Source organism: Callithrix jacchus, chromosome 8, assembly GCF_049354715.1.
Source record: "Callithrix jacchus isolate 240 chromosome 8, calJac240_pri, whole genome shotgun sequence".
Classification (NCBI taxonomy): Eukaryota; Metazoa; Chordata; class Mammalia; order Primates; family Cebidae; genus Callithrix; species Callithrix jacchus.
The window spans coordinates 26,195,685-26,223,473 of NC_133509.1; the positions used below are offsets into that span (position 1 = coordinate 26,195,685).

General features: G+C 49.4%; 1 protein-coding gene across 1 annotated transcript in view; it reads right to left on the reverse strand.

The window, feature by feature from the left end:
* The window catches only part of LOC103788956 (uncharacterized), a 42,167-nt gene extending 15,177 nt beyond the window's left edge, over nucleotides 1-26,990 (reverse strand). The window contains exon 1 of the mRNA XM_078333166.1: nucleotides 26,181-26,990. Coding sequence (XP_078189292.1) covers nucleotides 26,181-26,990 — 810 coding nt within the window. The remainder of the gene's footprint in view (nucleotides 1-26,180) is intronic.
* Between the last annotated feature and the right edge of the window lie 799 nt (nucleotides 26,991-27,789).

Genomic DNA, 27,789 nt, shown 5'->3' on the forward strand with positions numbered 1-27,789 from the left:
AGAGACTAAGGTGGGGGTTATCACTTGAGCCCAGGTCAAGGCTGCAGTGAGCTGTGATCACAACACTGCACTCCAGCCTGGGCGACAGAGCAAGACCCTGTCTATAGAACAATTTTTTAAAATAAAAAGATAATTTTTTTAAAGGATCAACTTTACAGGTGTCTGTGTTGTGAGAATAAACCAGTCAGCACAGATGGGGTTTTAGCCCAGGTCCCAGAATACAATATATGATCCATAAGTGGCCACCATGTGTTGACTGCCTGAAAGAAATTACAGGGCAGGAGATGCTGACCACTGACCACCTCCCACCCCCAGGTAAGAAGGCTAAGGAGGAGGACACATGGAGGCCAGAGGCTAGGGGAGCCCTTTCAGGTCAGAAGGAAGACAGAGTGACTCTGAGGGGGCTCCTCTCTGAAAGGTAGATCCCACCCATGAGGAAGAGTTGCCTGGCTAAGACCTCTGGGTCTCTCGATGAGTCATGCCCGCCTTGCCACTCAGAAAGGCAAGAAAAATAAGGCACCTATGAAGTCCCCTGGGCCCATCACTCACTCCTGAGGACCAGATTTGAAATCACAAACACTGAATTCTTAACACCAATGGCTTCCACGACTCTACTCCCCAAGGTTATGCCTTTCCGGTTCACTGGGGTAACGGATAATAATGGCAGTAGGTAATGTGTGCTGGACTCCAGAAGTGTTCCAGGCAGTGGGCTCAGTCAGCCTCTCATCTAATCCTACGGTTCTGAAAGCAGGCTCCACAGACCCCAGGGCCTAGCACCTTCCATTTAGGGGTCCAGAGGTCAATAGGATTCTCGCGGCAGCACTAAGACATGACTTTCACTGGAATGACATTTGGTGGCTCAAAAGCCATGGGGGGTAAAACTGTTAGAGTCTCAGTAGAAACAAGGCAGCAGCCCCAAACTGGGCCAGTCTCACTGTGTTCCCAGAGACATGCACTCACAGTGAGAAAATTCACCCATGTCACATAAGGGTCCATGATGAGGTAGTAAAAAGGATTAGTTTCACTGAATCTCAGCCTTTGGGTACATGTCCACTTAACATCCCATGTGATAAAATGGGATGTGTGCATAAGGCCCAAGAAGGACAGGGGTCTAGAGACCACATAGAGCTCTACTGAGTTGGAGCTGATTCAGCCTCTGGTCCAGGGAATACCTTTTTTTTTTTTTTTTTTGGTCTTGCTTTGTCATCCAGTCTGGAATGCAATGGCATGATCACAGTTCACAACAGCCTCAACCCGGGCTCAAGCCATCGTCCCACCTTAGCCTCCCAAATAGTTAGGACTACAGGTATACGCCACAACGCCTGGCTAATTTTTATATATGCCACTATGCCTGGCTAATTTTTATATTTTTGGTAGCTATGGGGTTTGACGATGTTGCCCAGAATGGTCTCCAAGTCCTGGGTTCAAGTGATCCACCCGCCTCAACCTCCCAAAGTGCTGAAACTACAGACATAAGCCACTGCCCCTGGCCAGGAGCACCATTTTTACTTGAGAGAATGATCAACAGACACAGGATGGGTTTTCAGATTTGGGTATTTGCAAGACATTTTTACAAAATGAGTAAAGTAATCCTGTCCTATCAAAAAAAACAACTGGCTGAATTTCTTGCCAATAATAAAGCTGGAGCTTGGAGGCTTCAAGGGAAAATCAGAATTGTGGAAAGCCTGTGTCAGCCACTGTGAGTTCAAAAGCTGCTGAAAACAGAAATATTTTTCTGATAATAGTTGTGATGACAGTAACAGATGTGACTTTTAAAAAATGTTGACACGAAACGTATCCACATTTGGAAGATCTGCTAACACACCAGGCCAATTATTTTCCGAGAGACAGATGCCTCATATTACAAAATCCCATAACAGGATTTTTTTGTAATGAGGTACAAAACGTTCATTAACGTGCTTTCAGATTCCACATTTCAACTAGTTTTACAAATCAACCACCTGCCAAATGTTTACGTGAGATCAAAAGAAAATATCTAGAAGCTAATAAAGTATTCCTCCCTTTTCATAATACATATCTGTGGTGAAGCCGATTCTCTTCACCATGCTTCAGTCAAAACAATGTATTGCAATAGATTGAATGCAGAGGCAGATTAGAAAATTTGTCTTCTATTAAGCCAGACACAAAAGAGGCTCACAAATCTGTAAGGCAAAATGCCATTCTTCCCATTCAATTTTTTTTGTCTTGGAACATATAGTTATTTTCCAGGAAAAGTAATAGATTTTATTTATGCTGACATATAATAGGTTTGTCATTATAAATGAATTTATAAATATGTTTTTGTTTGTTTGTTTTCTGAGATGAAGTCTTGCTCTGTTGCCCAGGCTGGAGTGCAGGGGCGTGATCTCAGCTCACTGCAACCCGTGCTTCCAAGCAATATTCCTGCCTCAGCCTCCCGAGTAGCTGGGATCACTGGCATGCACCACCAAGCCTGCCTAATTTTGTATTTTTGGTAGAGATGGGGTTTTACCATGTTGGCCAGGCTGGTCTCGAATTCCTGACCTCAGGTGAACCACCCACCTTGGCCTCCTGAAGTACTGGGATTACAGGCATGAGCCCCCGTGCCCGGCAAAAATATGTGTTTTTAAAAATACATTCAGTTTTGGGGATTGGAGAGGGATAGCATTAGGAGAAATATCTAATGTAAATGACAGGGCAATGGATGCAGCAAACCACTACCCTGGCACGTGGTTTAATAAAATGTTCCTCCCTTTTCTATGTAAGAAATGTTCCTCCTTACCTATGTAAGAAACCTACACAATCTGCACATGTACCCCAGAACTTAAATAAATGATAAAGAAAAATATATATACTGTTTTAATTCCCAGAGTGGTAACTATATATATATGCCACACAAACAAAAGCTCTTAGAGTCACCAATGTTTAAGTGTAAAGGCGTCCTGAGAATACATTCACAAACAGTTTGATTTCACCTTCATAACCCTTGCCTTGCCCCCAGTTTGCAGGTGCAGAACACTGAGCCCCAGAAAGTCTGGGTAACTTGCCCAAAGGGTGCACAGGTGGCTGAGCAGGGCTCAAAGCCCAGCAGCCAGGCTTCCCAGGGCATGCTCTCGACAGCTGCCCCTCATCTTACATTACACTCCCAAAGGAAGTGGCGAAGGATAAAAGAAGACATGATAAAAGGGAAACCGCAGACATGAGAGAAGAGAATGTAAGTAAATATTTATATAATCTTGGGGCAAAAAAGAACTTTCTACACAAAATTCTGGAGGCAGAACATATACAGTTAAAGATGGCTAGATCAGAGTGCATAAAAAATGATCAGCTTTTGATCAATACAGAAAAAATACAAAGTTAAAAGGCAAATGACAAACTGGATAAAAATATTTTCAATATATTTTTATTATTCATCATTTTTTTCTTCTTCTGAGACAGAGTCTTGCTGTCGCTCAGGCTGGAGTGCAGTGGCATGATATTGGCTCACCGCAGCCGCCTTTTCCCAGGCTCAGCCTCCTCAGTAGGTAGGATTACAGGTGCCCACCACCATGCCAGGCTAATTTTTGTGTTTCTAGTAGTGATGGGGTTTCGCCATGTTGGCCAGGCTGGTCTCGAACTCCTGACCTCGGGTGATCCACCCACCTCGGCCTCCCAAAGTGCTGGGATTACAGGCATGAGCCACTGTGTCTGGCCTATTATGTGTCTTTCAACATATGGATTTGGTTTTTTCAAACAAATGGGAAAACAAGTACATCTTGAAAATAAAACAGATAAAAAATAACAAGCAAAATGGAAAGAGAAGTACAAATGGCCAACGAACATGAGACATAATGTTCAACCTAACTTGTAACGGAAAACCCAGAAATCATGAGAACCAGGCAGTGCCCATCATCACATCAGAAATGAACCAGGGTGGAAACACCCATGTGGGCATGGGCTCTGGGGACAGGCTCTCTCCCGAGCACCTGACAGGATGTAAACCAGCCATAATTCTAAAATATCTTTAAAATGACTTTTTTAGATGAATGGAACCATGTAGTATTTGCTTATATTGGCTTCTTTCGCCCCGTATCCTGTTAGGGATACTCATCCAATGCTTCATCCATTTTCATGACTACATAATGACGTCCACGATAAATTCGACTTCAACCACTGTGAAAGTGGAAGATATTTCTAGCCTGTCACTGATATCAACAAAACTGTCCTGCAGACCCTTTGGCCCTGCAATCCTTCTAGCAATGTATCCAAAGGAAACAAGGAAATATACAGCCACAAAGGTATCCAGTACAGTTTGGTTGGTATTAGTGAAAGATCGGAAATGTCTTTCACATCAGCAATGGTCGAAGTTGAATGGTTCATGGACACCATTAAGGTCATGAAAATGGATGGAGCAGCAGATGAACATCCTTAATAGGACGTGGAGCAAAAAAAGTCAACATAAGCAAATGCTACGATTCCATTTATCTAAAACTCAAAAACAGACAAAACTAGTCTACGATGTTCAAAGTCAGGCAAGAAGTTCTGTTGGGAGTAGCAAGAGGGTGGTGATGGGATACAGGAGTCTGGGGTGCTGGTAGACTTCTACTCTTCAGCCTGGGTGAGGCTCCCAGGGACGTGCTCACTAAGCACACTCATCCAGCTGTATACCTGTGATGTGTACACTTTTCTATGGAAGTATCTCTGTTTGTTTTCAGAGACAGGGTCTGACTGTTGCCCAGGCTGGAGTGCAGTGGAACAATCATAGCTCACTGTAGCCTCCAAATCCTGGGCTCAACCAATCCTCCCACCTCAGCCTCCTGAATAGCTGGGGCTACAGACATGCACCACCTTGATGGGCTATTTTTTTTTTTGTAAAGATGGGGGTCTCACTATGTTGCCCAGGCTGTTCTTGAACTCCTGGCCTCAAGTAATCATCCTGCCTCAGTCTCCCAGAGCACTGGGATTACAGGCATGAGCCACTGCACTTGTCCCTTTTACGGATGTTAAATTTCAATTTAAAAATTTCAAAAGAATGAAGTAGCAGCTTATTTACTGATGTAGGAAAATGTCCACTATATATCATTTAAAAAAAAGACACCACAGTATTTTAGAGTTTTGTTCTGTTAAAAAGGGGGAGGCCTCTTGTATACAAAAGTGCATGAACACAGGTATGTGCACACTCTCTCTCTCTCTCTCTCTCTCTCAGAGGAAAAATGTCTAGAAGAACGACTCTCAAAACATCAATGGTGAACCATGGTTAACTCTGGAAAATGGGATCACAGATGATTTTTCTCATCTTCCTGGATATCTTTATTTTCTCTCATTTTCTTACAGTAAAACTACACTGTTTAGAGGAAAAAAAGAAAGACAAAAAAGAACGACATGGTGGCCACTGACACCAGCGAGCATGGTTCTGCATCAACTTCGCAGCCCAAGAGACCCTGACCCCACAGGGTGAGGACTCTCCCAAGGTGCCACTGCTGGGACGCTCAACACCTTCCCATGGGAAAACTGGCCTGTGCAGTCAGAAGGAGCTGCATACACCCCAGTGCCAGCCTGTGGCTTAGCCCCCATCTCTGAGCCTCGCTCTCCCACAGGGCAGTGAAGGTTAAATGAAGCCACGATATCCTGGCCAGTCCAGGCCAGTTCTTAGGGTGGCTCTTACACCCAGGTTCCCCAAGGTTCCACAGAAGACATGGAGGCCCAGGGAGGCTGAGAAACTTCCTCACCTCATGCAGCAGGCCTCTGAGGCCTGGTTTCTCCAGAAACAACCAGGAGAGGCACCCTGGCTCACAGAGTCCTCCCCAATATTGGAGTGTTGTCCAGAGTCTTGAAACCAGGAAGTCCTTTCCCCTCCTCGGGCCTCAGCATCTCTGGGAGTAAAAGAACCAGGCTGGAAATTGCACTTGACCTCATGTAGCCTCCCTGGGTAGCAGGAAAGGTGGGATGGCTTATCCAGACAGGAAGTGATTTTGCCGGATGAATGACAGGCTGACATTCCATCAGGAGTCCCCACCTGCTGGTGGCCTCTGGGGTCATGGGAGCTGGGAATGGGTGGGTATACAGAGGCCAAGGAGTAAATAGGATTAGCTGTGGAAGGCCAGGCACACGGCAGACCCCCGGCAGGGAAGTGACTTCATTTCACACATTATCCTCTTCACTTCCTCCCCTGGCATGGGAGGGACTTAGCCCTAAGAGGGCCATATTGCACTGGCTCCAGCCAATTCCACACAAGCCAGAGCAAGAGAGTCCAAGCTTTCTCCTCTCCAATACCCCTCTTCTTATCCCCAATCCACAGATGAGGAAACTGAGGCTCAGAGTGGCTGACAAGTGCAGGGACTCCAGCACCTTTCCCGTTATACTGAGCTACACAATGGAGGGAGATGTTTACTGATGGTCAGGAACTCTGGGAAGGCTTCCTGAGAGAGGATGCAACTGAGCTGGGCCTTAAGGGATGAGCAACATTTGACAGACGAGAAGGGGATGGAAGCATACTCTGTGCAGAAGGAGCAGCATGGAGAGGGAGGTGCTTCCTGTGCAGTACTGTGGGAAGAATTAAGGTGCTTGCGAGGCAAGAATATAGGATGAGGTGGGGTAGGCCAAACCCCAATCCCTGGGGACCATGCCAGGATCTTAGGTGCTGCTCTGCAGGGTGTGGTGTGCCGCCCAGCCGGGGCAATGGGAAAGAGGCACAACCACAGCCTATGTCCCTAGGGGGGCTGCATGGAGGAGGCAACAAGGGGAAGCACCTGAGCTAGAAGGTGGGTATCACTGGGATTTCTGGGGCACAAAGCTCACACCACCAGCTCATCAACCCCAACCAAACTACAAAAGAAGTTCATGGTACCAACAGTACTGTGTGTCAAGGTCTGTACCACAAGCCAGACCAACAAGGGAGCAGGGGATTGAGTGCAGACTGCCTGGGCTCCAGCTTCAGCTCCGCCACGACCAGTGTGACGCCCCTGACTGAAGCACTCCACCTCTCTATACTTTGACATCTATCAAATGAATACACCCACCTCGGAGGCCATGAGGACTGAGAAAACCCTTGTACAGATGTGAGTACCACAGCTGGGGCGTGCCAAGTCGTCACCACTGTGTTCTCTCTCTCTATGATCTGCGGCTATAGATCGTAGCCATTCTGATGCACCAGGAGGCTGTGTGACTTGGCCTAGAGCCCATGGCAAAGAAACAGTGGAGCAAAGATTCAAACTCAGGCTGTCTGGCCGCGAATGCCTAGGCTCACACCAACCCATCAGGTGAAACAAAAACCATGACACTGAAACCTCCACCTGCCAGCTGTGGCTCTCCAGGCCCCCGGGCAGATTCAGGCAGGGGAGCAAAGGCTCCACCACCTAAAACCTCCAGTGGCAGAGGGAGGGGCAGGGAGAAAATGCCAGGCCGCGCGAGAGGAAGACAAGTATTTTTAAGTTTCTCCCTCTTCCTGTTTATCGTTCCCTTCCATCCTGAAGTCCTGGTAGCTGTTTTTTTTTTTTTTTTCAGGGAAAGTCCTGTCAAGAGGGACATCCTGCCATGTGGCCTCCCCTGCCAGCCTCGCACTGCTCGCACTGCGGGCTCTGAGTGTCTGGGTGCCTGCAGACACTCCTCCCTGGCCTGGAGGCTGCTACATAAAGAGGCTTTCAGAAGAAGCTAGGGCCCAGGAAGGGGGCCTGGGCTGGGAGGTGGGCCCATACCATGGCACCAATCAGCTCCACACTCAGACCAGAATAGTGACAAGAAGAATTTGAAGAAATAACTCTAAGGCTGGTATTGAAGGAAGGGCCAGAGCCTGAGCTGGGGTTAGGAACACAGAGCACTGGTCGTACAGCCAGACAGAACTGGCATCCAAACCTAGATCGCTCACGACTTGCTGTGTGACCTTGGCTAAGTTACTGAACTTCTCTGAGCCCAGTTCCCTTCTCTGTAAAATAAGGATGATGTGGATACCTACTTCATAGGGATGTGGTAAGGATTACATTAGACAATGTAAGAAAAGTGCGAGTACCTGGTAAACATAATAAATGCTATATTTTATTGCCACTCTCGCCATCAAGCTGACTCCCTCACTCAATTTCAAAGATGTGATATACCTTTCAAATATGCTCAAAAGAACGATTATAGCCTTAAAAAAAAATAAAACAAAAAAACGCAGGCCAGTCATTGTGGCTCATGCTTATTATCTCAACATTTTGGGAGGCTGAGGCAAGAGAATTGCTTAAGCCAAGAGTCTGATGCCAGCCTGGGCAATATAAAAAGATCCTATCTCTACAAAATATAATTTTAAAGATTAGCCAGGTGTGGCGGCACACTCCTGGGGTCCCAGCTACTCAGGAGGTTGAGGCAGGAGGACTGCCTGAGCCCAGAAGCTTGAGGTTGCAGTGAGCTGGGACCATGCCACCGTGCTCACTCTAGCTTTGGTGATAGATCAAGACCTTGTCTCTAAAAAAAAATAAAATAAATTTTAACATTTTTTAAAAGAAACTAATTCTGGCACATTCTACAATATGGATGAACCTTGAAAACATTATGTTATGTGTTTAAATAAGCCAGACACAAAAGAAGAAATAGTGTGAATTCCACTTACATGAGACACCTTGGTCAAATTCAGAGGCAGGAAGTAAAAGAGTAGATGCCAGGGGCCGGAGGAGAAGGAGTGGGAGTTAGCGTTTAGTGGGCACAGCGTTTCGGTTTGGAAGGAAGAAGAAGTGCTGGAGCTGGATGGTGGTGGTAGGCGCACAACAACGTGAATGTCCTTAATGACATTAAATTACACAGTTTTAAATGACCAAAATGGTAAATTCTATGTTATGTATATTCTACCATGGTAAAAAAAAAAACCAAAAAACAAACAAACAAAAAAACTAAGGCCTCATTTAAAAATGTTTTTAATGCCTATGTTCATTTCTGCCTCCACCCCTGAAGAGCTCAGGATGGAGAGATGGAGCAGATATGGAAAGAGCTAAAGGCCCTGCCACCCAGGGAGCTGGCACAGTTGGCAGAGCTGTGTGATGGGTGCTGAGGAATGATCCAAATGCTGCCTCGGGTCTGGGATTTGGCAGCCGCTGGGTCAGGCGTGCACCGGCCCCAGACAGGCTGGGTCTGAGACAGGCAGCTGTGCACACCTGCATCCGTCAGCAGCTCAAGTGAGTGGACGGTGTGTGCAGGGCCATGCTCAGATCTTCATTTACGTGTGTGCACCATCCCAGGCTCAAGACGCCAGTACAGCCCCTATGTGCCCATCGGGGTCTGTGCTTGGCCAGCCCACAGCATCAACATCCAACAAACAGCAGGGCCTACACCACGTAGGGCAAACTGCAGCCTGGCCGCTCTCTCTGGAGCCAGGGATGGGGAAGGAGTCGAGGAAAGAAGGCAGAGAAGACTGCTACTTCGTGGGCACACCTTATGAAATGAGACTCCTCCAGAAACCCCCACCCCCAACTCCAGTCTGACCACTCTCCCACGAAGCTGCAGCTGGGGGTAGGAGGCTGGTAAGACTGGAAGGCAAAGGAAGAAAGTTAGATAGGCTAATTGAGTGACCATGTGACCCTGAGCAAGGCTTTTCCTCTCTCAGACCCTCTGAAACCTCCCCACTCTCCCTCTTGGTGAAAGGAGGATTTACCCTAGCACCCAGCAGTTCACTCCTGGCTCTATGTCCTAGAGAAGGAGGTGTTCATGTACATCAAAAGACACAAAAATGTTCACAGTAGCTTTATCCACAAGCACCAAAAGTGGAAACATGGCAAAGGCCCAACACTAAGAAAAATAATCAGCAAATTGTCCCTGTGATGGAACCCTACTTACCAATGAAAGGAACAAACCACTGATAACTGCACAGGTGACTCCCTCAGGGCTGATGTGGAATGAAAGATACCAGATAAAAACAACTCCGCAGGGCTCAGCGTCTCACTCCTGTAATCCCAGCAATTTGGGAGGCCCAAGCAGGCGGATCACCTGAGGTCAGGAGTTCGAGACCAGCCTGGTCAACATGGTAAAACCCCGTCTCTACTAAAAATACCAAAAATTAGCTGGGCATAGTGGCAAGTGCCTGTAATCCCAGCTACTGAGGAGGTTGAGACAGGAGAATCGCTTGAACCCGGGAGGCGGATGTTGCGGTGAGCCGAGATCACGCCATTGCACTTCAGCCTGGGCAACAAAAGCAAAACCTCATCTAAAAAGAAAAAAACAGCTCATACTGTGTTTTTTTTTTTTTTTTTTTGAGACGGAGTTTCACTCTTGTTACCCAGGCTGGAGTGCAATGGCGCGATCTTGGCTCACCGCAACCTCTGCCTCCCAGGTTCAGGCAATTCGCCTGCCTCAGCCTCCTAAGTAGCTGGGATTAAAGGCACGCGCCACCATGCCCAGCTAATTTTTTGTTGGGCACCATGTTAACAAAAATGGTCTCAATCTCTTGACCTTGTGATCCACCCGCCTTGGCCTCCCAAGTGCTGGAATTACAGGCTTGAGCCACCGCGCCCGGCCCATACTGTGTTGGCCATGTGTACGAAGTTCGAGAACAGGCAGGACTGATCCTTGGGAAGGCCGTCAGGAGAGAAACCACCGGTGGGAAGGTGGGGGAAATGACCAGGAAGAAGCACCAGGGAACCTCTGGGGCACTGGAAATGTTCTACATGGTGATCTGGGTAGGGGAGACACAGGTGACACAACTGTAGCAACTCACCAAGCTGTGCCTGGATTCACTATCTGGAAATTAGATCTAAACTGACAGACTAAGATAGAAATAGCTAGTAACTCATATTCTACCGTCCCCTGAGGGCTACAGTGAGGCTACTAAGGGGCTGTGTGTGGAAACATGGCAAGGGTTGGGTTGTGGGTAAGAACACGGGCTGGGAGTCAGAAAGACTAGAGTTCAAGTCCTGATACTCCCCTCTTCTTTCCCTTTTTTAAATTTAGTTTGTTGGTTAACTGGGTTTTATTGTTGTTGTTATTGCCAGACAGGGTCTCTCTCTGTTGCCCAGGCTGGAGGGCAGTGGTGCAATCATGACTCACTGCAGCCTCAACACCCCAGACGCAAGCGATCCTCCCATATCAACCTCCCAAGTATCTGGGGACTATAGGTACACACTATCAGAGCTGGCTAATTCTTTTTTAATTTTTGTAGAGACAAGGATCTCACTATGCTGCCCAGGCTGCACTCAAACTCCTGGGCCTCAGAGATCCTCCTCCCTCAGCCTCCCACAGTGCTGGGATTACATGTGTGAGCTTATTACACCTGGCCTACCAGATTTATTACAAAAGTACCTTGTACTCTTTGTCACAAGTCAAAGGTCTATACAGAAAACACTTACACCCTTCCCATCGCCACCCAAGCTCACCTCTTAAGCTTCTTCATGCAACAAGCTTTTGCCCTTAAGAGGACAACACAAACACCCCTCCCAGCCAATCCAGGTCATTCCAGCCCTGTCTGCTTCACGATGGCCTGCCATTTCACTGCATCACTACTCATTCAGCAAACACCTGAGAAGTATTGACTCTGTCAACCAGACAGGCACAGACCCGGACACTCACGGAGCAGATCTTCCAACAAGAGAAAGAGAGGGAGGGAGGGAGGCAGGGAGGGAGACGTCCACCAGGGGACACAATGATGCTACACTGTATACATTGTGATGTGGGCTACAAGGGGCTGAGAGTCTGAGCGAGAAGATGGGAAAGACAGGAAAAGGGCATATTTTAGATATGATAGTCACGGAAGGCCTATGTGATGCATGAAGACAGAAAGGCCCCGGCCATGTGAAGACACGTGCCCGGCAGCAGACTGAATGGCAGGTGCAGATGGCCCACAATGGGAAGAACACAGAACTGAAAGGAGACAGGCAGTCTCCGGTTCACTGCCACGAAGTCCTCACACAGTCTTGCACCCTGATAGCGTACTTCTTTAGGACAGATTACCAGAATTTGGGAGGCTGAGATAAAGGACATGTGCATTTAAACACCTTTCATAGATGCTACCAAATTACCTTTCGAAAAGGTTGCTGTATTTTACACAGCAACCAATGCTGCTTACTGCTTAAGAAAGCCAGTCTCCCCACATCTGCCTGGTTCAAGATGTTACCAGTCTTTCTCATTTCTGCCCATATAAAAGCTCACCACTTCCCTGTCTGCAGAATGGGGGAAATCACCAGTCCCCTTCCTCAGGATGCTGTGAGGTTTAACTGAGAAATCCCTCTAACCTGCTAAGCCCAGTGCCTCACACAGAGCAAGCCCTCACCCATGGGAGCAGGCTCTTATCATCTTTCCATGCAAATGCCCAGGGGTAGCTGCCAGCTCCATCATTACCCTGATGACAAGGGGAACATCTAAGAGAGCTTTGAACGCTCAAACCCACAACTGGGTGCGGTGGCTCATGCCTCTAATCTCAGCAGTTTGGGAGGCTGAGGCGGACAGATCACGAGGTCAGGGGATCAAGACCATCCTGGCCAACATAATGAAACCCCGTCTCTACTAAAAAAATACAAAATTTTCCAGGTGTGGTGCCATGTGCCTGTAGTCCCAGCTAGTGGGGAGGATGAGGCAGAAGAATCACTTGAACCCAGGAAGCAGAGTGAGCCAAGATTATGCCATTGCACTCCAGCCTGGTGACAGAGCGAGACTCCATCTCAAAAAAAAAAAATCAAAAACAAAAACAAACAAACAAAAAACCCCACAAGCTTCACATGGCTGTTCTGGAGTCAGGGATATGGGAAAGAGGAGGTGGCGGCAACTGTGGCTCAGCCAGAGAGCCCTGGGCAGGGAGTGGAGAGACCAGATTCCAGTCCACCTTTCTGAGGGTCATTTTCTCATCTGTAAAGTGAGCTCATGCATTTTCTCTTCATGTAGCCATCCTATAAACATTTCTGGGATGCCACCTATGTGTGAGGCATGGTTCTAGGAGCCAGAAGTACAGAAATCCCTGCCTCACACATGCTAGCAAGAGACACAGAAATAAACTATATAAATTAGTAAAATAGTATATAAGAAGATGCAGGGAAGAGGTGAAATTTTAGACAAGGGATTCAGGGGAGGCCACACATAACAGTCAAGACCTGAAGGAAGTGACTCTCTGGAGGAAAAGCATCCCAGGCTGCGGGGTTAGCCTGTGCAAAAGTTCTGTGGTGGGGTGTTCCTAGGGTGTTGAAAGAGCCATGAGCTGGCCCGTGGGGCTGCAGTAAGGTGAGCATGCAGCTGAGTATTGAATGGCAGTGTCCTGGAAGCCACAGTAAGGACACTGGCTTACACTGTGAGAATACAGGAAACCCCTGGGGAGCTTGGGACAGAGAAGTGCTCTGCCCTGAGTTTTAAGTTCTGACAAGGTCTGCTAGCTGCTGTGTTAGAAGAGTTGGTTAAGGACAAGGGCAGAAACCAGCAGAAACATCAGGTGGCTACTGCAACAGTGTAGGTGATGCTGGTGGCGGGGCCAGTAGTGGAGGACAGGTGAGGACACAGCTTGCCCTGCATCCATGCTGAAGGTGAGGCCAGTGCCTCTCCTGGCATGTCTTTTCTGAAGTGTAAGATAAAGAAGGCCAGGCATGGTTGCTCATACCTGTAATCCCAGCACTTTGGGAGGCCAAGGCAGGAGGATCACAAGGTCAGGAGTTCAAGACCAGCTTGACTAACATGGTAAAACCCCTTCTCTACTACAAAACTTAGCTGGGCGTGGTGTATGTGCCTGTAATCCCAGCTACTTCGGAAACAGGCAGGAGAATTGCTTGAACCCAAGAGGCAGAGGTTGCAGTGAGCCAAGATTGTGCCACTGCACTCCAGCCTGGGTGACAGAACAAGACTCTGTCTCAAAGAAAGAGAGAAAGAGAGAGAGAGAGAGAGAGAGAGAGAGAGAGAGAGAGAGAGAGAGAGAGAGAGAAACCACGGACAACTTTGCAGTGTTTGGCCTGAACACCTAGAGGCATGGGGTTGCTGCCAACCAAGACAGGCCAGACTCGGGGGAAGTAAATATGTGGTGAGGACTGAACAGACAGTCCAGGCAGCCACCGCCGCCCTCAGCTGCAAGCTTAAAAGGAAGCAGCATCCCAAAAGGGGAATTGGTCCTGAGGCTTACACAGGCCACTGTGGAAAGCAACACGAAAGACAGACAGAGGAAAAGAGTATCCAGAGAGAAGTCAGCGTGGCTTGTCTGACCCACTACAGACATCAGTGTCCACAGAGCCCAGACCGTGGCCTTGGCTGGGCTGCTCACAGACCCACTTATGGGTGGGAACACTAAGGAAATAGTTCTACAGTAAACACCTCTTGTTTAGGAGCCAGAAAGGGACCACGAGTATTCGCTCATGACCGTAATTCCAACATTTTGAGAGGCTGAGGTAAGAGGATTGCTTGTGCCTGGGAGTTCAAAGTTGCAGTGAACTGCAATCACACCACTGCACTCCAACCTGGGCAACAGAGCAAGGTTCCAATTCAAAAAAAAAGAAGAAACAGCAGCTGGAGAGGGCCAGAATGAGCCAAGGTAGGGGGCAGGCAGCCAGCAAGCCCATGTGCTTCCATAGCTCCCACCCACTACCACTAAACATAGACTACGGAGTGAGACCCCAAGATTCCCAAGAGCTAATGCACAAGCAAGCAGTACCCTACAATCTGGGCCTTGAGTTTACTCCTGTGTTTACAATCCAGTTCCTTCTCCATGAAGGCCAGATGATATCATCACACACAGCAGAAAGAAAGGCTGTGATTCAAATAAAAAAAAAGTGGGTGGGGAGGAGAACAGAGCCGCTCTGCAGCCCACGGCAGCCTAGAGGTGCCCAATTCAAAGGCCCAGCCTCTTAGCAGTCAGGACCAGGTGCATGTTGAGAGCATCTGTGTGAACTGAGCAAAGCCTATCTCTGTGCCAAGTTCCTAGTTCCTACAAGAAGTGGGTTTAAGAGCCACTACAAGCAGATTTCAATAATGCCATTATTCCACCTTATCTTCAATCAAACAAGTCAGCTTTCCAGGTATCAGGCGATGCCCTATTAAAACAGACATTGAGGGATTGCTCACATGCATCTAGGCTTAAATGTGAGGTCTGATTACCCCAAACTGTCCCATCAGCCCAACATTATTAGTACTTCCCTGTACAGCAGGCCCAAGAAACAGGGGCAGGGGACACAGGAGAGGCCCAAAGGCACAGCTCTCTACCACCAACCCACAGTTGGCAATGTAGGTGCAGTTAACATCCTTCTAATTAAAGGAACACCATTCAGTGGGAATGAGTTGGCTTTCTGGTTTTACTATTATTTCCTGTTTTTTTTAACAGTTATATACAAACTTTCAGGTGTTTATGCTTGGTCTTATACACATCTCTGTTACATTATGATAAGAATAATCTCAATCAGCAAGCAAGGGTTTTTCATTGCTGTTGTTCAAAAGGAAGTCTTGAGCTCAGGAGTTTGAGACCTGGGCAACACAAGACCTCCTCTCTATTTAAAAAATTTAAAAATTAGTCAGGTATGGTGGCACACGTCTTTGGTCCTAGCTACTTAGGAGGCTGAGGAGGGAGGATCATCTGAGCCCAGGAGATTGAGGCTGCAGTGAGCCATGATTGTACCATTTCACCCCAGCCTAAGCAACAGAGTGAGACTTTTAAAAAAGAGAGCGAGAGGGCTGAGTATGGTGCCTCACACCCTGTAATCCCAGAATTTTGGGAGGCTGAGGCAGATGAATCACCTGAGGTCAGGAGTTTGAGACCGGCCTGGCCAACATGGTGAAACTCTGTCTCTACTAAAAATATAAAAATTAGCTGGGCATGGAAGCAAGCACCTGTGATACCAGCTACTTGGGAGGCCGAGAAAGGAGAATCACTTGAACCCAGGAGGCGGAGGCTACAGTGTGCCAAGGTCGCACCACTACACTCCAGACTGGACAACAGAGTGAGACTCCATCTCAAAAAAAAAAAAAAAAAAAGAGAGGGGAGCCTACAAAAAAAAAAACGCATGTTGTATGACTTCATTTTTTTTTTTTTTTTTGAGACAGAGTCTCGCTCTGTCACCCAGGCTGGAGTAGAGTGGCGTGATCTCAGCTCACTGCAACTTCCACCTCCCAGGTTCAAGTGATTCTCCTGCCTCAGCCTCCTGAGTAGCTGGGACTATAGACGTGCACCACTACGCCTGGCTAATTTTCATATTTTTTAGTAGAGACGGGATTTCACCATGTTGGTCAGGCTGGTCTCAAACTCCTCACCTTGTGATCCACCCGCCTCAGCCTCCCAAAGTGCTGGGATTACTGGCATAAGCCACCGTGCCCAACTGTATGACTTCATTTATATGAAATGTCTGGAATTGACAAATCTATAGAGATAGACAGCATGTTACAGTGCACAGGGTACAGTGATGCTAATGGGTACAGTGAAAATGCTGTAAATCGAGACGGTGGTGAGATGATGACTCTTTGAATGTACTAAAAGCTACTAATTGGGTGAATTGTACAGCATGTGAATTCGATCTCAATAGAGCTGCGAATTGGGAGTCCATGTATTACCCACATTTGAGCAGCACTGAGCCAGAAAAATGGAGACATCCACAAACCCATCTACACAGAACTCCCGCCAGGTCTTCTCCCTCCCCATACAGAATTCCTGAGCTCAGAATGAGACCCCAAGTCACAAGACAATCCCATCCTGGGTGAGCAGGGGGCTGCTCTGGACCACCACATAGGATTCCTATCTCCTGAAACCCATGTCTTTCAATTGTTAAGTTAGAAAAAACTTAAAAGCAATGAAAACAACCAACTTTAGGATGCAAGGGATGGGTTCATTTATACATAGATGGCAGTTTCAAGGAAAGCAGCGTAACGATATGGACTTGGAGCCCCTAGGACCTGACTGGCTGAGGTCTCACAGGCTGGGGTTGGAGTGGAGTCAGGACAGTGAAAATCTGAGCCCAGGAAGCCCCTTCCTCAGAGGCCACAAGCATCCCATCCTCCACCCATACAGGCCAGGCAGGATGGCTACTGGGAGGCCCCCACATGCTTTGGCAAGGGGCAAATCCCCAAGGGTCTCTTTTCTGTCAGCCCAACAAACTGCCCTCTCCTGGGCCTATTCCTTCCAGTAACACTTCAGAGAGACAGGAAGAAGAAGCACCCATGGGTGGCAGCCAAGTCAGAGTCAGTGGTGAAGTGGCAGGAGGGCACATCCCCTAGAGCCTGGGACAGGTAACCAGAGACTATTTTAGACAGACTGATCCTGTTTGGTCCAATGCCTCCCTTCTCCATAACCTGCTCTAAATTAACCACCTGCAGAAGTCTTCTTCCCATCTCTCCCCAAGCCTCGCTAGACCCCGGCTCAGGGTATGTGCTCTGAACTCCTATGGCAGTGCTGCAAGATGAAAGCAGGCACCACAGCCATGGACTGAGTCTGAGCTCATTTACACCCCAAAATCAAAAACCACACAAAATCATGTAGAAGCACAGAAAAAAAAAAGGACAATCAGCACACTGCTGACAGTGTTACCCCCGGAGACCAGCGAGAGGGGAAAGAGTGGAAAGGGGAATTTGACATTATACTTTCTAAGACGCTACTACGTGAATCTTTTGTGTTAGGTCAGGAGTGGTGGCTCACACCTGTAATCCCAGCACTTTGGGAGGCCAAGGCAGGCAGGTCACCTGAGTCCAGGAGTTCAAGACCAGCCTGGGCAACAGGGTGAAACCCCTAAAAATACAAAAATCAGCCAGGCGTGGAGGTGCACGCCAGTAGTCCCAGCTTCTCAGGAGGCTGAAGTGGGAGGATCATTTGAGGCCAGGAAGTTGAGAGCTGACATTTTGTTACTTCACCGCAGCCTAGGCAATAGGAATGAGGCTCTGTCAAAAAAAAAAAAAAGAAAAAAAGAGAAAAATATTACACTATTTTTAACATATCCCACACATTGGAATACTACTCACCAACAAAAAAATGAAACCGATTAAATCATGCAATAATGGAGATGAATCTCAAAAAACATCATGTTGAATAAAGAAGCCAGTCACCAAAGGCTACTTGTTATATGATTCCATGCACGTGAAAAATCCAGAGAAAAAAAAACAACACAAAATCATAGTGACAGAAATTAGACGATCAAGGCTGGGCCCAAGATGGGAGCAGTGCCCAGCTACAAGGGAGCATGAGGCCCTTCTGGGTAATGGAAATGTTGGCAGACTTGTCTAGGAGGTGGTTGCATGGCTGTGACACTTTTTCCAAAAGCGCACACTTCACGCAGAATCTCAAAACTGTTTTTTCTTTTTTTTTTCAGACAGAGTCTTGCTCTGTTGCCAGGCCGGAGTGCAGTGGCACGATCTCAGCTCACTGCAATCTCCGCTGCCCCAGTTCAAGCAATTCTCCCGCTTCAGCCTCCTGAGTACCCGGGATTACAGGCATGCACCTGTATTTACAATGCCTGGCTAATTTCTGTATTTTAGTAGAGATGGGGTTTCATCATGTCGGCCAGGATGGTCTAAATCTCTTGACCTCATAATCTGCCCACCTTGGCCTCCCAAGGTGCTGGGATTACAAGAGTGAGCCACCACACCTGGCCACAATTCTTTTTTCTCTTAAAAAAAATAAATAAAAGTACAATAGTGAGTAACCACTTAGTAGGCACGGAGTTTTCCTTCGGGGCGGTGAAAGTTTTAGGTGAGAAAAACAGTGTTTGCATGACACTGTAACTATACTAAATGCCTCTGAATTGTGGACTTTAAAATGGTTTATTTTATTTCAATAGATTTCACCTCAGTTAAAAAAAATTAAAGCTAGGCAGGGGAAAATGTTCACGCCCATTCTGCAGGTAAGAAAATTAAGCTCAGAGGAACAGTCAAATGCCAGCCCAGGGCTTATTCACCTGATGCCTTAGGGCCCAGCTCAGAGCCCCCCGGAGCAGAGACTGCCCCATACCTTCCCCAAATGCTCTGCAACTCTGGGGGCCAACTCTAGGGAAGGCCCTTCTTTCTGAGGCATCCAGAAATCAGCTTCCTCCCAACAGGCCTTGGGGTGAGCCAGCAGGGCGGCACCTGCAGGGGACTCCAGAAGTCTTTGTGCTCCAGCAGACAGGGCTGACGTGGGAGGCAGGGAGGGAGCTCCAGCAGACAGGGCTGACGTGGGAGGCGGAGGGAGCTCCAGCAGACAGGGCTGACGTGGGAAGCAGGGAGGGAGCATGCGTGAAGATGATGGTCAAGGCAAAGCTGAACAACCACTCAGATCAGGCTGATGAGGTCTTTATTTTTTTGAGATGGAGTCTTGCTCTGTTGCCCAGATTGGAATGCAGTGGCTTAACCTTGGCTCACTGCAACCTATGCCTCCCAGGTTCAAACGATTCTCCATCCTCAGCCTCCCTAGTCAATGCGGTGAAACCCCATCTCTATTAAAAATACAAAACAAAGATAGTCCTCAAGAAGAGCAACCGCAAGGCACATAATCATCAGATTTACCAGGGTTGAAATGAAGGAGAAAATGCTAAGGGCAGCAAGACAGAAAGGTCAGGTTACTCACAAAGGGAAGCCTTTCAGACTCACAGCAGATCTCTCAGAAGAAACCCTACAAGCCAGAAGAGACTGGGGGCCAATATTCAACATCCTTAAAGAAAAGAACTTTCAACCCAGAATTTCTAATCCAGCCAAACTAAGCTTCACAAGCAAAGGAAAAATAAAATCTTTTGTGGACAAGCAAGTACTTAGAGATTTCATCACCACCAGGCCTGCTTTACAAGAGCTTCTGAAAGAAGCACTACACATAGAAACAAACAACCAGTATCAGCCTTTCCAAAAATATATCAAAAAGTAAAGAGCATCAACATAATGAAGAATTTACATCAACTAATGGGCAAAACAGCCAGCTAGCATCAAATGGCAGTATTAAACTCACATATATTATTATTAATCCTAAATTTAAATCAACTAAATCCCCCAGAGGACACAGACAGGCAGATTGGATGGAAAGTCAAAACCCATGAGTATGCTGCATCCAGACCAATTTCACATGCAAGGATACACAAAGACTCAAAACAAAGGGATGGAGGAAGATTTCCCAACCACATGGAGAGCAAAAATAAATAAATAAAAAAAAGCAGAAGTTGTAACTCTCACCTCTGATAAAATAGACTTTAAAGCAACAAAGATCAAAAAAAGAGGCAAAGAAGGACATTTACATAATGGTAAAAGGATCAATGCAACAAGAAGAGCTAACCATCTTAAATATATATGCACCCAATACAGGAGCACCCAGATACATAAGATAAGTTCTTAATAACTTATAAAGAGACTTAGACTCCCACACAATAATAGTGGGAGACTTTAACATCACATTGTCAATATTAGACAGATCAATGAGACAGAAAATTAACAAGGATATCCAGGACTTGAACTCAGACCCAGAAAAAGTAAACTTAATCAACATTTATAGAACTCTCCACCCCAAATACACAAAACATACATTCATATCGGTACCACATCACACCTACTCTAAAAGTGACTGTACAATTGGAAGTAAATCACTCCTCAGTAGTTGCATAGCATTTCACAGGTTTAAATGAAATATTGGTTGGCTGCTTCTTTGTTATTTTCCTTCCTGTCTCTATTGTTAAGCACAATTATTGCCATAAAAGACGTTTTCAGTACCCATTTTTAGACTGCATTCTAGCCTGGGCAATAAAGCAAGACTCCCGTTCTCTCTCCCTCTTTCTCTTCCTCTTTCTTTCTCTCTTTCATTCTATTTTTTTACTCTTTTTTTCATTCTTTCTCACTTTCATTTTTTTTCTAAAAAAGAAAAATAATAATAAAAAATAATCAAGGGTGTGGGGTGAGGTATAGAACCTGAGCAGTGTCTCCACAGGCAGAAAGAGCCTTGAATTTGGCCACCCTCAGGGCTGTTCCTCAAGGAGCCCAGGCATGGCTGTGAAGCTGGACCTGAGCCCTGCCTCCGTTAGCAGGAAGGGGAAGGTGCAGAGGATCTGCTGGGGGCAGGGCCAGGTGAAGACAACTGCCCCAGGCCAGCAAGGGCGCAGAAAAGAGGATGGCCACCCCCATGCAGAGATCAGATGGGAAAGGGAGACAAGGCTGTGTTTTGAGGACATTCTTGGATTTTATGAAAAGACTTTAAAAAACCCCCCAAACCCAAAAACATTTTCTTGGATTTTCATGTAAGCCCATCATATCTCTGCTCTCAGCAAGTGTGCCTGATTTAATAAAATCAGTACTGGCAGCCAGCAGCATGTTTTTGTTCTAGAACATTAGACTATATATATACATTTTTTTAATTTAAAAAAATACAAAAATTAGCCAGGTGTGGTGGTGGGCACCTGTAATCCCAGCTACTCAGGAGGGAGTTGGGAGAATTGCTTGAACCCAGGAGGCAGAGGTTGCAGTGAGCCAAGATCAGGTCACCGCACTCCAGCCTGAGCAACAGAGTGAGACTCCATCTCAAACAAATATATTGCCGGATGCTGATATTCAGTGTACTTTCTTGGCCTGTTCAGTTATGGAAGGTGGCACCCAGTTGCAGAATGTGTTGTACCTTTCAGCACCTGATGTATATATCTCGTGTAACAGAAAGGGCAACAATAAAATAGTGAGCCTTAAAAAAAAATGAGGGACATCCATGGGCCACTGTGTGACCAGAAGGAAAGGGGTTAACAACTTCAGGAGGTTCTCCAGTGCCAAGAAAAGGAAAAAAGGAGGAGAAATCCCCTCTGTGCTTTCTAAACAGACTCTTCAAAAATGTCCCATCGTCCCAGGCCTCCACTATGGGAAGGCCAGACAGAGGCCAGCACAGCCTGCAGAGAGCACAGCCTGGGGCTCAAGCAGGATGCAGAAGCTGGCAGGGTCCCAGGTCATCTCAGGGCACCCACCCTTCTCCCCTCCCATGGCCTCCAGCCCAGCATGTCGGCCATTTCCCAGGGTACCCATAGCCCTCTCAGCGCCACATCCTCCCTTCTTGTGGAATTTCTGAAAGCCCCAGCTCCGCGGAAGCCCACAGTGTTGGCCAGTGGCACACCCACTTCCCAAAGATGTTCCCTACTTCCTTCCATGAGGATGCAGATGACCCAGACACCCTACATGCCTCTCTCATCAGTGCCCTAGCTTCAGCCCAGGCAGGGGCACCCCTTAAAGCCAAAGTTAGCCCACATGCCAGTTATGGGAAATATATACAATGCTTCCCAAAGGCTGTCACACCTTTGCCATGCTGCTCTTTCTGCTGGGGAAGCCCTGTCCTCCCCCTTGCAAACTCCTGGCCATCCTTCAAAGCCCACATGAAATATCAAACACACCCCAGGCCAGCTATTCCCTCCCTCCATCATGGCACCGGACATAGTATCTGCATGTACCTCGCTCACCTACTGGCGGGGACTGAGGTTAATCTACCTTCAGAGTCCATGCACCTCATACTAAACCCAGGGCCAAGAAAGCTCAGGAACCCAAATCAAGATGCCACCCTGGTCCCTTCCCACCACCTGGTCCTGTGCAAGCATTCTGGTCTCTGCTGAGAGAATACGTTATAACAATAACATAAGCACCTAATGTTTACCAAGCACTTCCTATGAGCCAGACAGTGCCTCGAGGGCTCTCTGCAATTATCTCCTTTCATACTTGTGACATTCTCATAAGGGAGTTAGTATCCTTAACCCTGTTACACAAGGCACAGAGAGGTTAGGTTTCTTGCCCTGGGCCACACGGCTCATGAGGGAGGGAGCAGAAATTCAGACCCTGGTGGTTTCTTTCCAGAGCCAGTGTTCTTAATCACAACAGGTCTATGTGGGGGTAGGAAGACAGTCGAGGGAGAACGTGTCAGGAAAACCCCTGAGTGGAGGAGGAACTCAGGGATTATAAAGGCCAGTGCTTCCAGACCTCTTTCCCCGGGTCCCAGCCAAAGGCCTTGAAAGGCAATCAGAGCCTCCTCCCAGACGAAGCCTGCTGCTCCCAGACCCAGTCCTGTGCTGAGCACCAGTTACAGGAAACATAAAAGGCCCATCTGCAAGGGCCATGGCTGGAGATGAGGGAGGCACATGGCTGGGCTGCCCACTGGGAGGCGAGAGCCATGATTTGGGACTATGCTTAGCAAACCACTGGCTCACCTCCCAGAGGCCCAGCAGGCAGCAGGCCCAAGCTTCCATACCTCCGCCAGCCTACCATTTCCTGACACCATGTATGGAGGCCCCACAAGGCTAAGGAGGGACTGGTGGGCACAGAGCAAAGACAAACCCCTTCAGCTTTCATAGGAGATGTGCCTGGCCCACCTAGCCTGCTCCAGGCCTCACCCAGGGGCCCGGGGCCATGCACCTGGCTGCTAAGGAAGCCCTGCAGAGTCCTGGCCACAGGAGAAGACTCATAATCAAAGGCCCCTACACCCACATCAACTGGGAGCTCACTCCATGCCAAGCACTGGTCCACACGCTTTCCACTGATTGTCTCCCACTGAACCCACAAGGAGGTGGGGGTTACTGACCCCACTCTAAAGATGAGGAAACCCAGACACTGAATGACCTGCTGGAGGTTACAGGGTATGTCAGTATCAAACCGTATCTAGAATCTGGGCTGGCTCCTAGGTGCCAGGTTGAGCAGACAAGACCTGAGCACAGCCAGGTGGGGGACCCCTTCCCTGTGCAAGCCCAGGGCTTAGCAGAAAAGAAGCCAGCGCCAGAGGGCAGTGGCTCTCATCACAGACTCAGCTGCCTGTGTCCTCTCTCTTCTCGGGGGATCATCCCATCCCTGCCAAAGACCTGCAGGCTTGGGTTCAGGAGAATCCCCAGGCAGTTCCTCCCCGATTCCAGTAGGCAAAGAACAGTTGGAGCATCCCACTCAGGCCACACGGCCTCACTTCAGGAAGCCTCTGGAGACCCAAGGAAGAACCAAAGCTCAAAGAGCACCTGCTGGTGCGAGCCCAGCCCTGCAATGCACGGGCGGAGAGGCCAAATGACTGTGAGTACAACACAGGAGACTGAGCGTTTTGGGGTCCTCAATCCCCAAAGTGGGAGTCTAGAAATAAGCCCCAGCACAGAGCACCTGCACCATCACCACCCTAAACAGGACAACTTCCTGGCACTGTGCTGCCCAGAGAAAAAGTGATAACCAGGCAGTGCATGCCTCGGCCTACCTCTCAGAACCCACCTGTGTCTGGTTACTGGCCTATGGCAAACATATGTGTCTGTGCCCCTGGGAGCTCACAGTCAAATCCATTCTGCCCAGGTACTTCAGCTGCTTCCCCGTGGCTCTGCGTCTGTGTCTGGGAATGTTGTTTCACATCCCCATCTGTGCTCTGGTAGGTCCATCTATGTCTGTCTACTGACCTGTCTGACTCCCATGTGGGTAGATTCAAACCCCTGTGATGGTGTAGATCTATGTATGTGTCTGCAGCCCATATGTGGCCCACGCTGATGAGTTCATGTGTGTCTCTCCCCATGCATGTCTGTGTCCCCAGGTTGTTTGCTCATCCCCACCATCCTCCTGTGTCTGTCTTCATGTACATATGAATCTAGTTCCTCTATGTCTCTGCACATGCAGCTGTAAACCTGACCACACACATGCACACATGTCTCTGCCCACACGGGCATCCCCCACAGGTGCCTGGGTAACCCAGGTCTGTGCACACCTGTTTGGAGGCAGACAACTGTGTTCACACAGGTTCTCACAGTGCCAGCCAAGGGCTTCAGGGTAAGCTAAGCAACTCCCACTCCCAGAACAGCACCCAAGGCCATGGTCATGAGCACACTGCCACCTCCACAAAGTGTTCCAGAAAAACGGAAATCTGCCAGGGACAATGAAGGAGGGGGCAGAGACCCAGATAAGCAGAGCCTCACAGAGGTGAGGTCAGAACCGTGCCAGGAACCACCCACCTCAAGCCACCTGGGCCCTACTGTGCCCAACCCCAACACTAGCCAGGGAAGGGAGGAGGCTGCATGCACCACCAGGGGTCTGTCTGCATTCACAGGAAACTGGCCCAGTGCCTGCCAGCCTCCCAACCTACCCCAAATCCCAGTGATGGAGGCTCTTCAGAAAGGCAGTGAGGACTTCCTCCCGCTTGCCTCTGACCCTCCAAGGCTGGCTCTAGACCCCAAACCCCAGGAGCCACAGGCCAGCTAGGAGAGTCCCATGCTCAGCCCAAGCCAAGAAACTAAATGGGTTGCTTCAGAAATCCATCAGCAGGAAACAAACGAAGCTGGGAGTAGGGATGGATGCAGGAGAAACTCCTAAGCTCCCCTGCTGCTCCCTGCCCTTGGAGCAGGGTAATAACGAAGAGTGGGCATGGAGCTGGAACATTTCAGCACATTTGCTTGCTTGCATGGAAACTGGATTTCTGCTGCCCTGGTGGTTCCGCAGCCTAGATTATTCATGTAGCAATGGTGTGTAGCCTCTCTTGCTTTCCACTATCACCAGGACTGGTATCAAAACCCTGCATCAGGGAACTTTTATGTCCCATGTTCCCCACAGGGGCTGAGCCTCCTGAGGACAGAATCCTCCAAATCCTCCCCTACCCACATACTCCAGGGCCATGGCCCAGTGACTGGCATTTAAGTGGTGCTCAGCCACTCGGTTCAGGTTGCTCTGTCCAGAAGCCAAGGAATTGATGCCTGGGCCTCTGGCTGGGAGTAGAGATGCCCAGAAGATTCCCGGGGCCATGAAGCTTTACTCCCATCTCTGACAACCCAAGAGTCATGAAAGGGCTCCAACCATCCTGGCCACCTTCAGGAGCCCGGTGCTGCGGGTCTCCCATAGAACACTCTCCTGACAGATTACTGCCCCCTCAGAAAACCCTTTTAAACTGAAAAACGTACTCTCCTCGGAGACCCAGGCCTACAGAGGAAAAGGGCCAGACTGGGCCAAGAATAAATGCCTGTCCCCGCTGAGGCCTCTGAACTCATTCCGGGTCTGCGGGCCTCAAGCCCCCCAGGGATGAGTCCCGGGACCCCATCTCTGGGTCATGAAATGGCCTCCCTCTCCCCAATCTCCCCCTAACTTCGCGGGGAAGCCTAGATCCGGGCTGTGCTCCCAGGCCTGGCAATGAAAAGTGGAGTTGTCGCCAGCCCGTGCCTACCCCAGACCCAGGAAACTCGAAAGACGGGGTAGCCCCGTGCCCAACACACAGAACCACCCAGCAACTGCTCCCTGTGAGTCCCTTTTGCCTCCCAGGGACCAATCCTGAGCGGGTTTGGGGTGAAGGCCCAGGACCTCACCGCTCCAGGTGATGGGGAGTTGGTGTCTAGAGCAGTCTCGGGCTGGGGGGTGCCCGTAGGATTCCGGATTTGCCCTCCCCTCGCCAGCCCCCGGCTGGGACACGTCAGTACCTGCCATCCCGCCGCTCCACGGGGCATTCGTGCTCCTGATGCCGGCAAGCTACGCCTGGACTGCGGGCGCCGAGTCAGGCAGCTGTGGGGCGCGCCCCGTGCGGGCTCCGGCTCGCTCCTCCCAACTTCCCCAGCCCATGCGGGGGCAGAGGCGGCTTCGAAGATGGGCAGGCCAGGCGGACCCGGCGAGGCCATGCGAGAGGGAGCCCGCGCTAGCCCGCGATGGGAGCTGCGCACCCCTGCCAGTGCGCGCCGCGCTGCTCCCCCGCGTCCCGCGTCCCGCGTCCCCCGCACCGCCGAGGGTTGGACCCGGCCCGGCCGCCAATCACCGCGCCCGACCCCGCCCCGCCCGCGAGTCCCAGCCCCACCGCGAGGGGCAGGGGGGCTCGGATTCAAAGACACACTCACCCTAGCCGCGCCCCGGGCGGTCGAACGCTGGCCCCACCTTCCCCGGCCACGCTTCCTTCCTCCGCCCGCCCCTCTCAGCGAGGACGAAAAGTTTGGGGCAGAGGAGACTTCCCGGGAAGCCAGTTCCTCTTCCCTCGTGGCTTTCGCGGCTGCTTCTGGAAGACACCCAAACCCGACGTCCAGCCTCCTGGCTGCAAGAGGCAGCAGCGCTCTGGGCGCCACACCCGCTCCCGGATGCCGGCTCCCCGCGAGACCTGCTGGCCGGGTTTCCCTCGCCCTCTCTGCTTTACAGCCAGGCCGAGCCTCCGCTGGACCAAGCCCAGCATCCCGGCTCTGCGCTGGCCTCGCCGTGCTGTGCAGCCCCAGCTGGGCGATCGCGCTCGCTGGACTTTTGCCTCCCATGTGTTGAAGGGCTAGCCTAACACAGCGGACTGTCAGTCCAAGCAGGGGCTTCTCCCACGCCCAGGGTCCTAAGGAAACACGCCCCTCGGCCCCCAGAGGCCAAAGGGGAACGGCAGAGCAGAACTTTGGATAGAAAGGGGTCCCTCCGCCCCCACCCCATCACTTGGCTCCAGGCAGTGACCGGCACCATAGGCCTGCCCCCCCACCTCCCCTCATCCCACCCATGCAGACTAGCACTAGGCGGCAGCCAGCCCGGCCCACCCCGACGGCCCCGCGAGCACGTGGGTGAACACACCCACTTGGGTTCACTCCTCACCAGTGCTTCCTCGTGGAGAGTTGGGCTTTGTTGTATTTGATGAGTCACTTCCTCTCTGCTCCACACTCGGGAAACCCTTCTTTCTCACTTGTTAGCACCTGCCTCACCCCCATTCAGTACTGGAGCAGGATTTGGGGGAGCTAGGGTTGCCCCACGATGAAAGTAGTGCAGGCACCTCTGTCCAAAGTCAGGCGGGAGAGCGCTGGGCTGGGAGAGGGATATACATGTCCCATGACCCCTAAGAATAACTGAAGACAAGAGGAATGACTCATTGTGGTCTCACCGCATCCCTAGCACCTAGCTCTCCAGTGCTTCACGATGTTATAAGGTTAGTACTTTTCTGATCTCTATTTTAAAGAATGAAGAAACAGGCCCAGGAAACACTTGTCCTCAGCTCCATACCTGCTTCTGTGCCACCCAAGGTGTGTGAAAAGGACAGGAGCAGAGAAAGTACCATACTGACCTTGAGAAACAGACCTGACT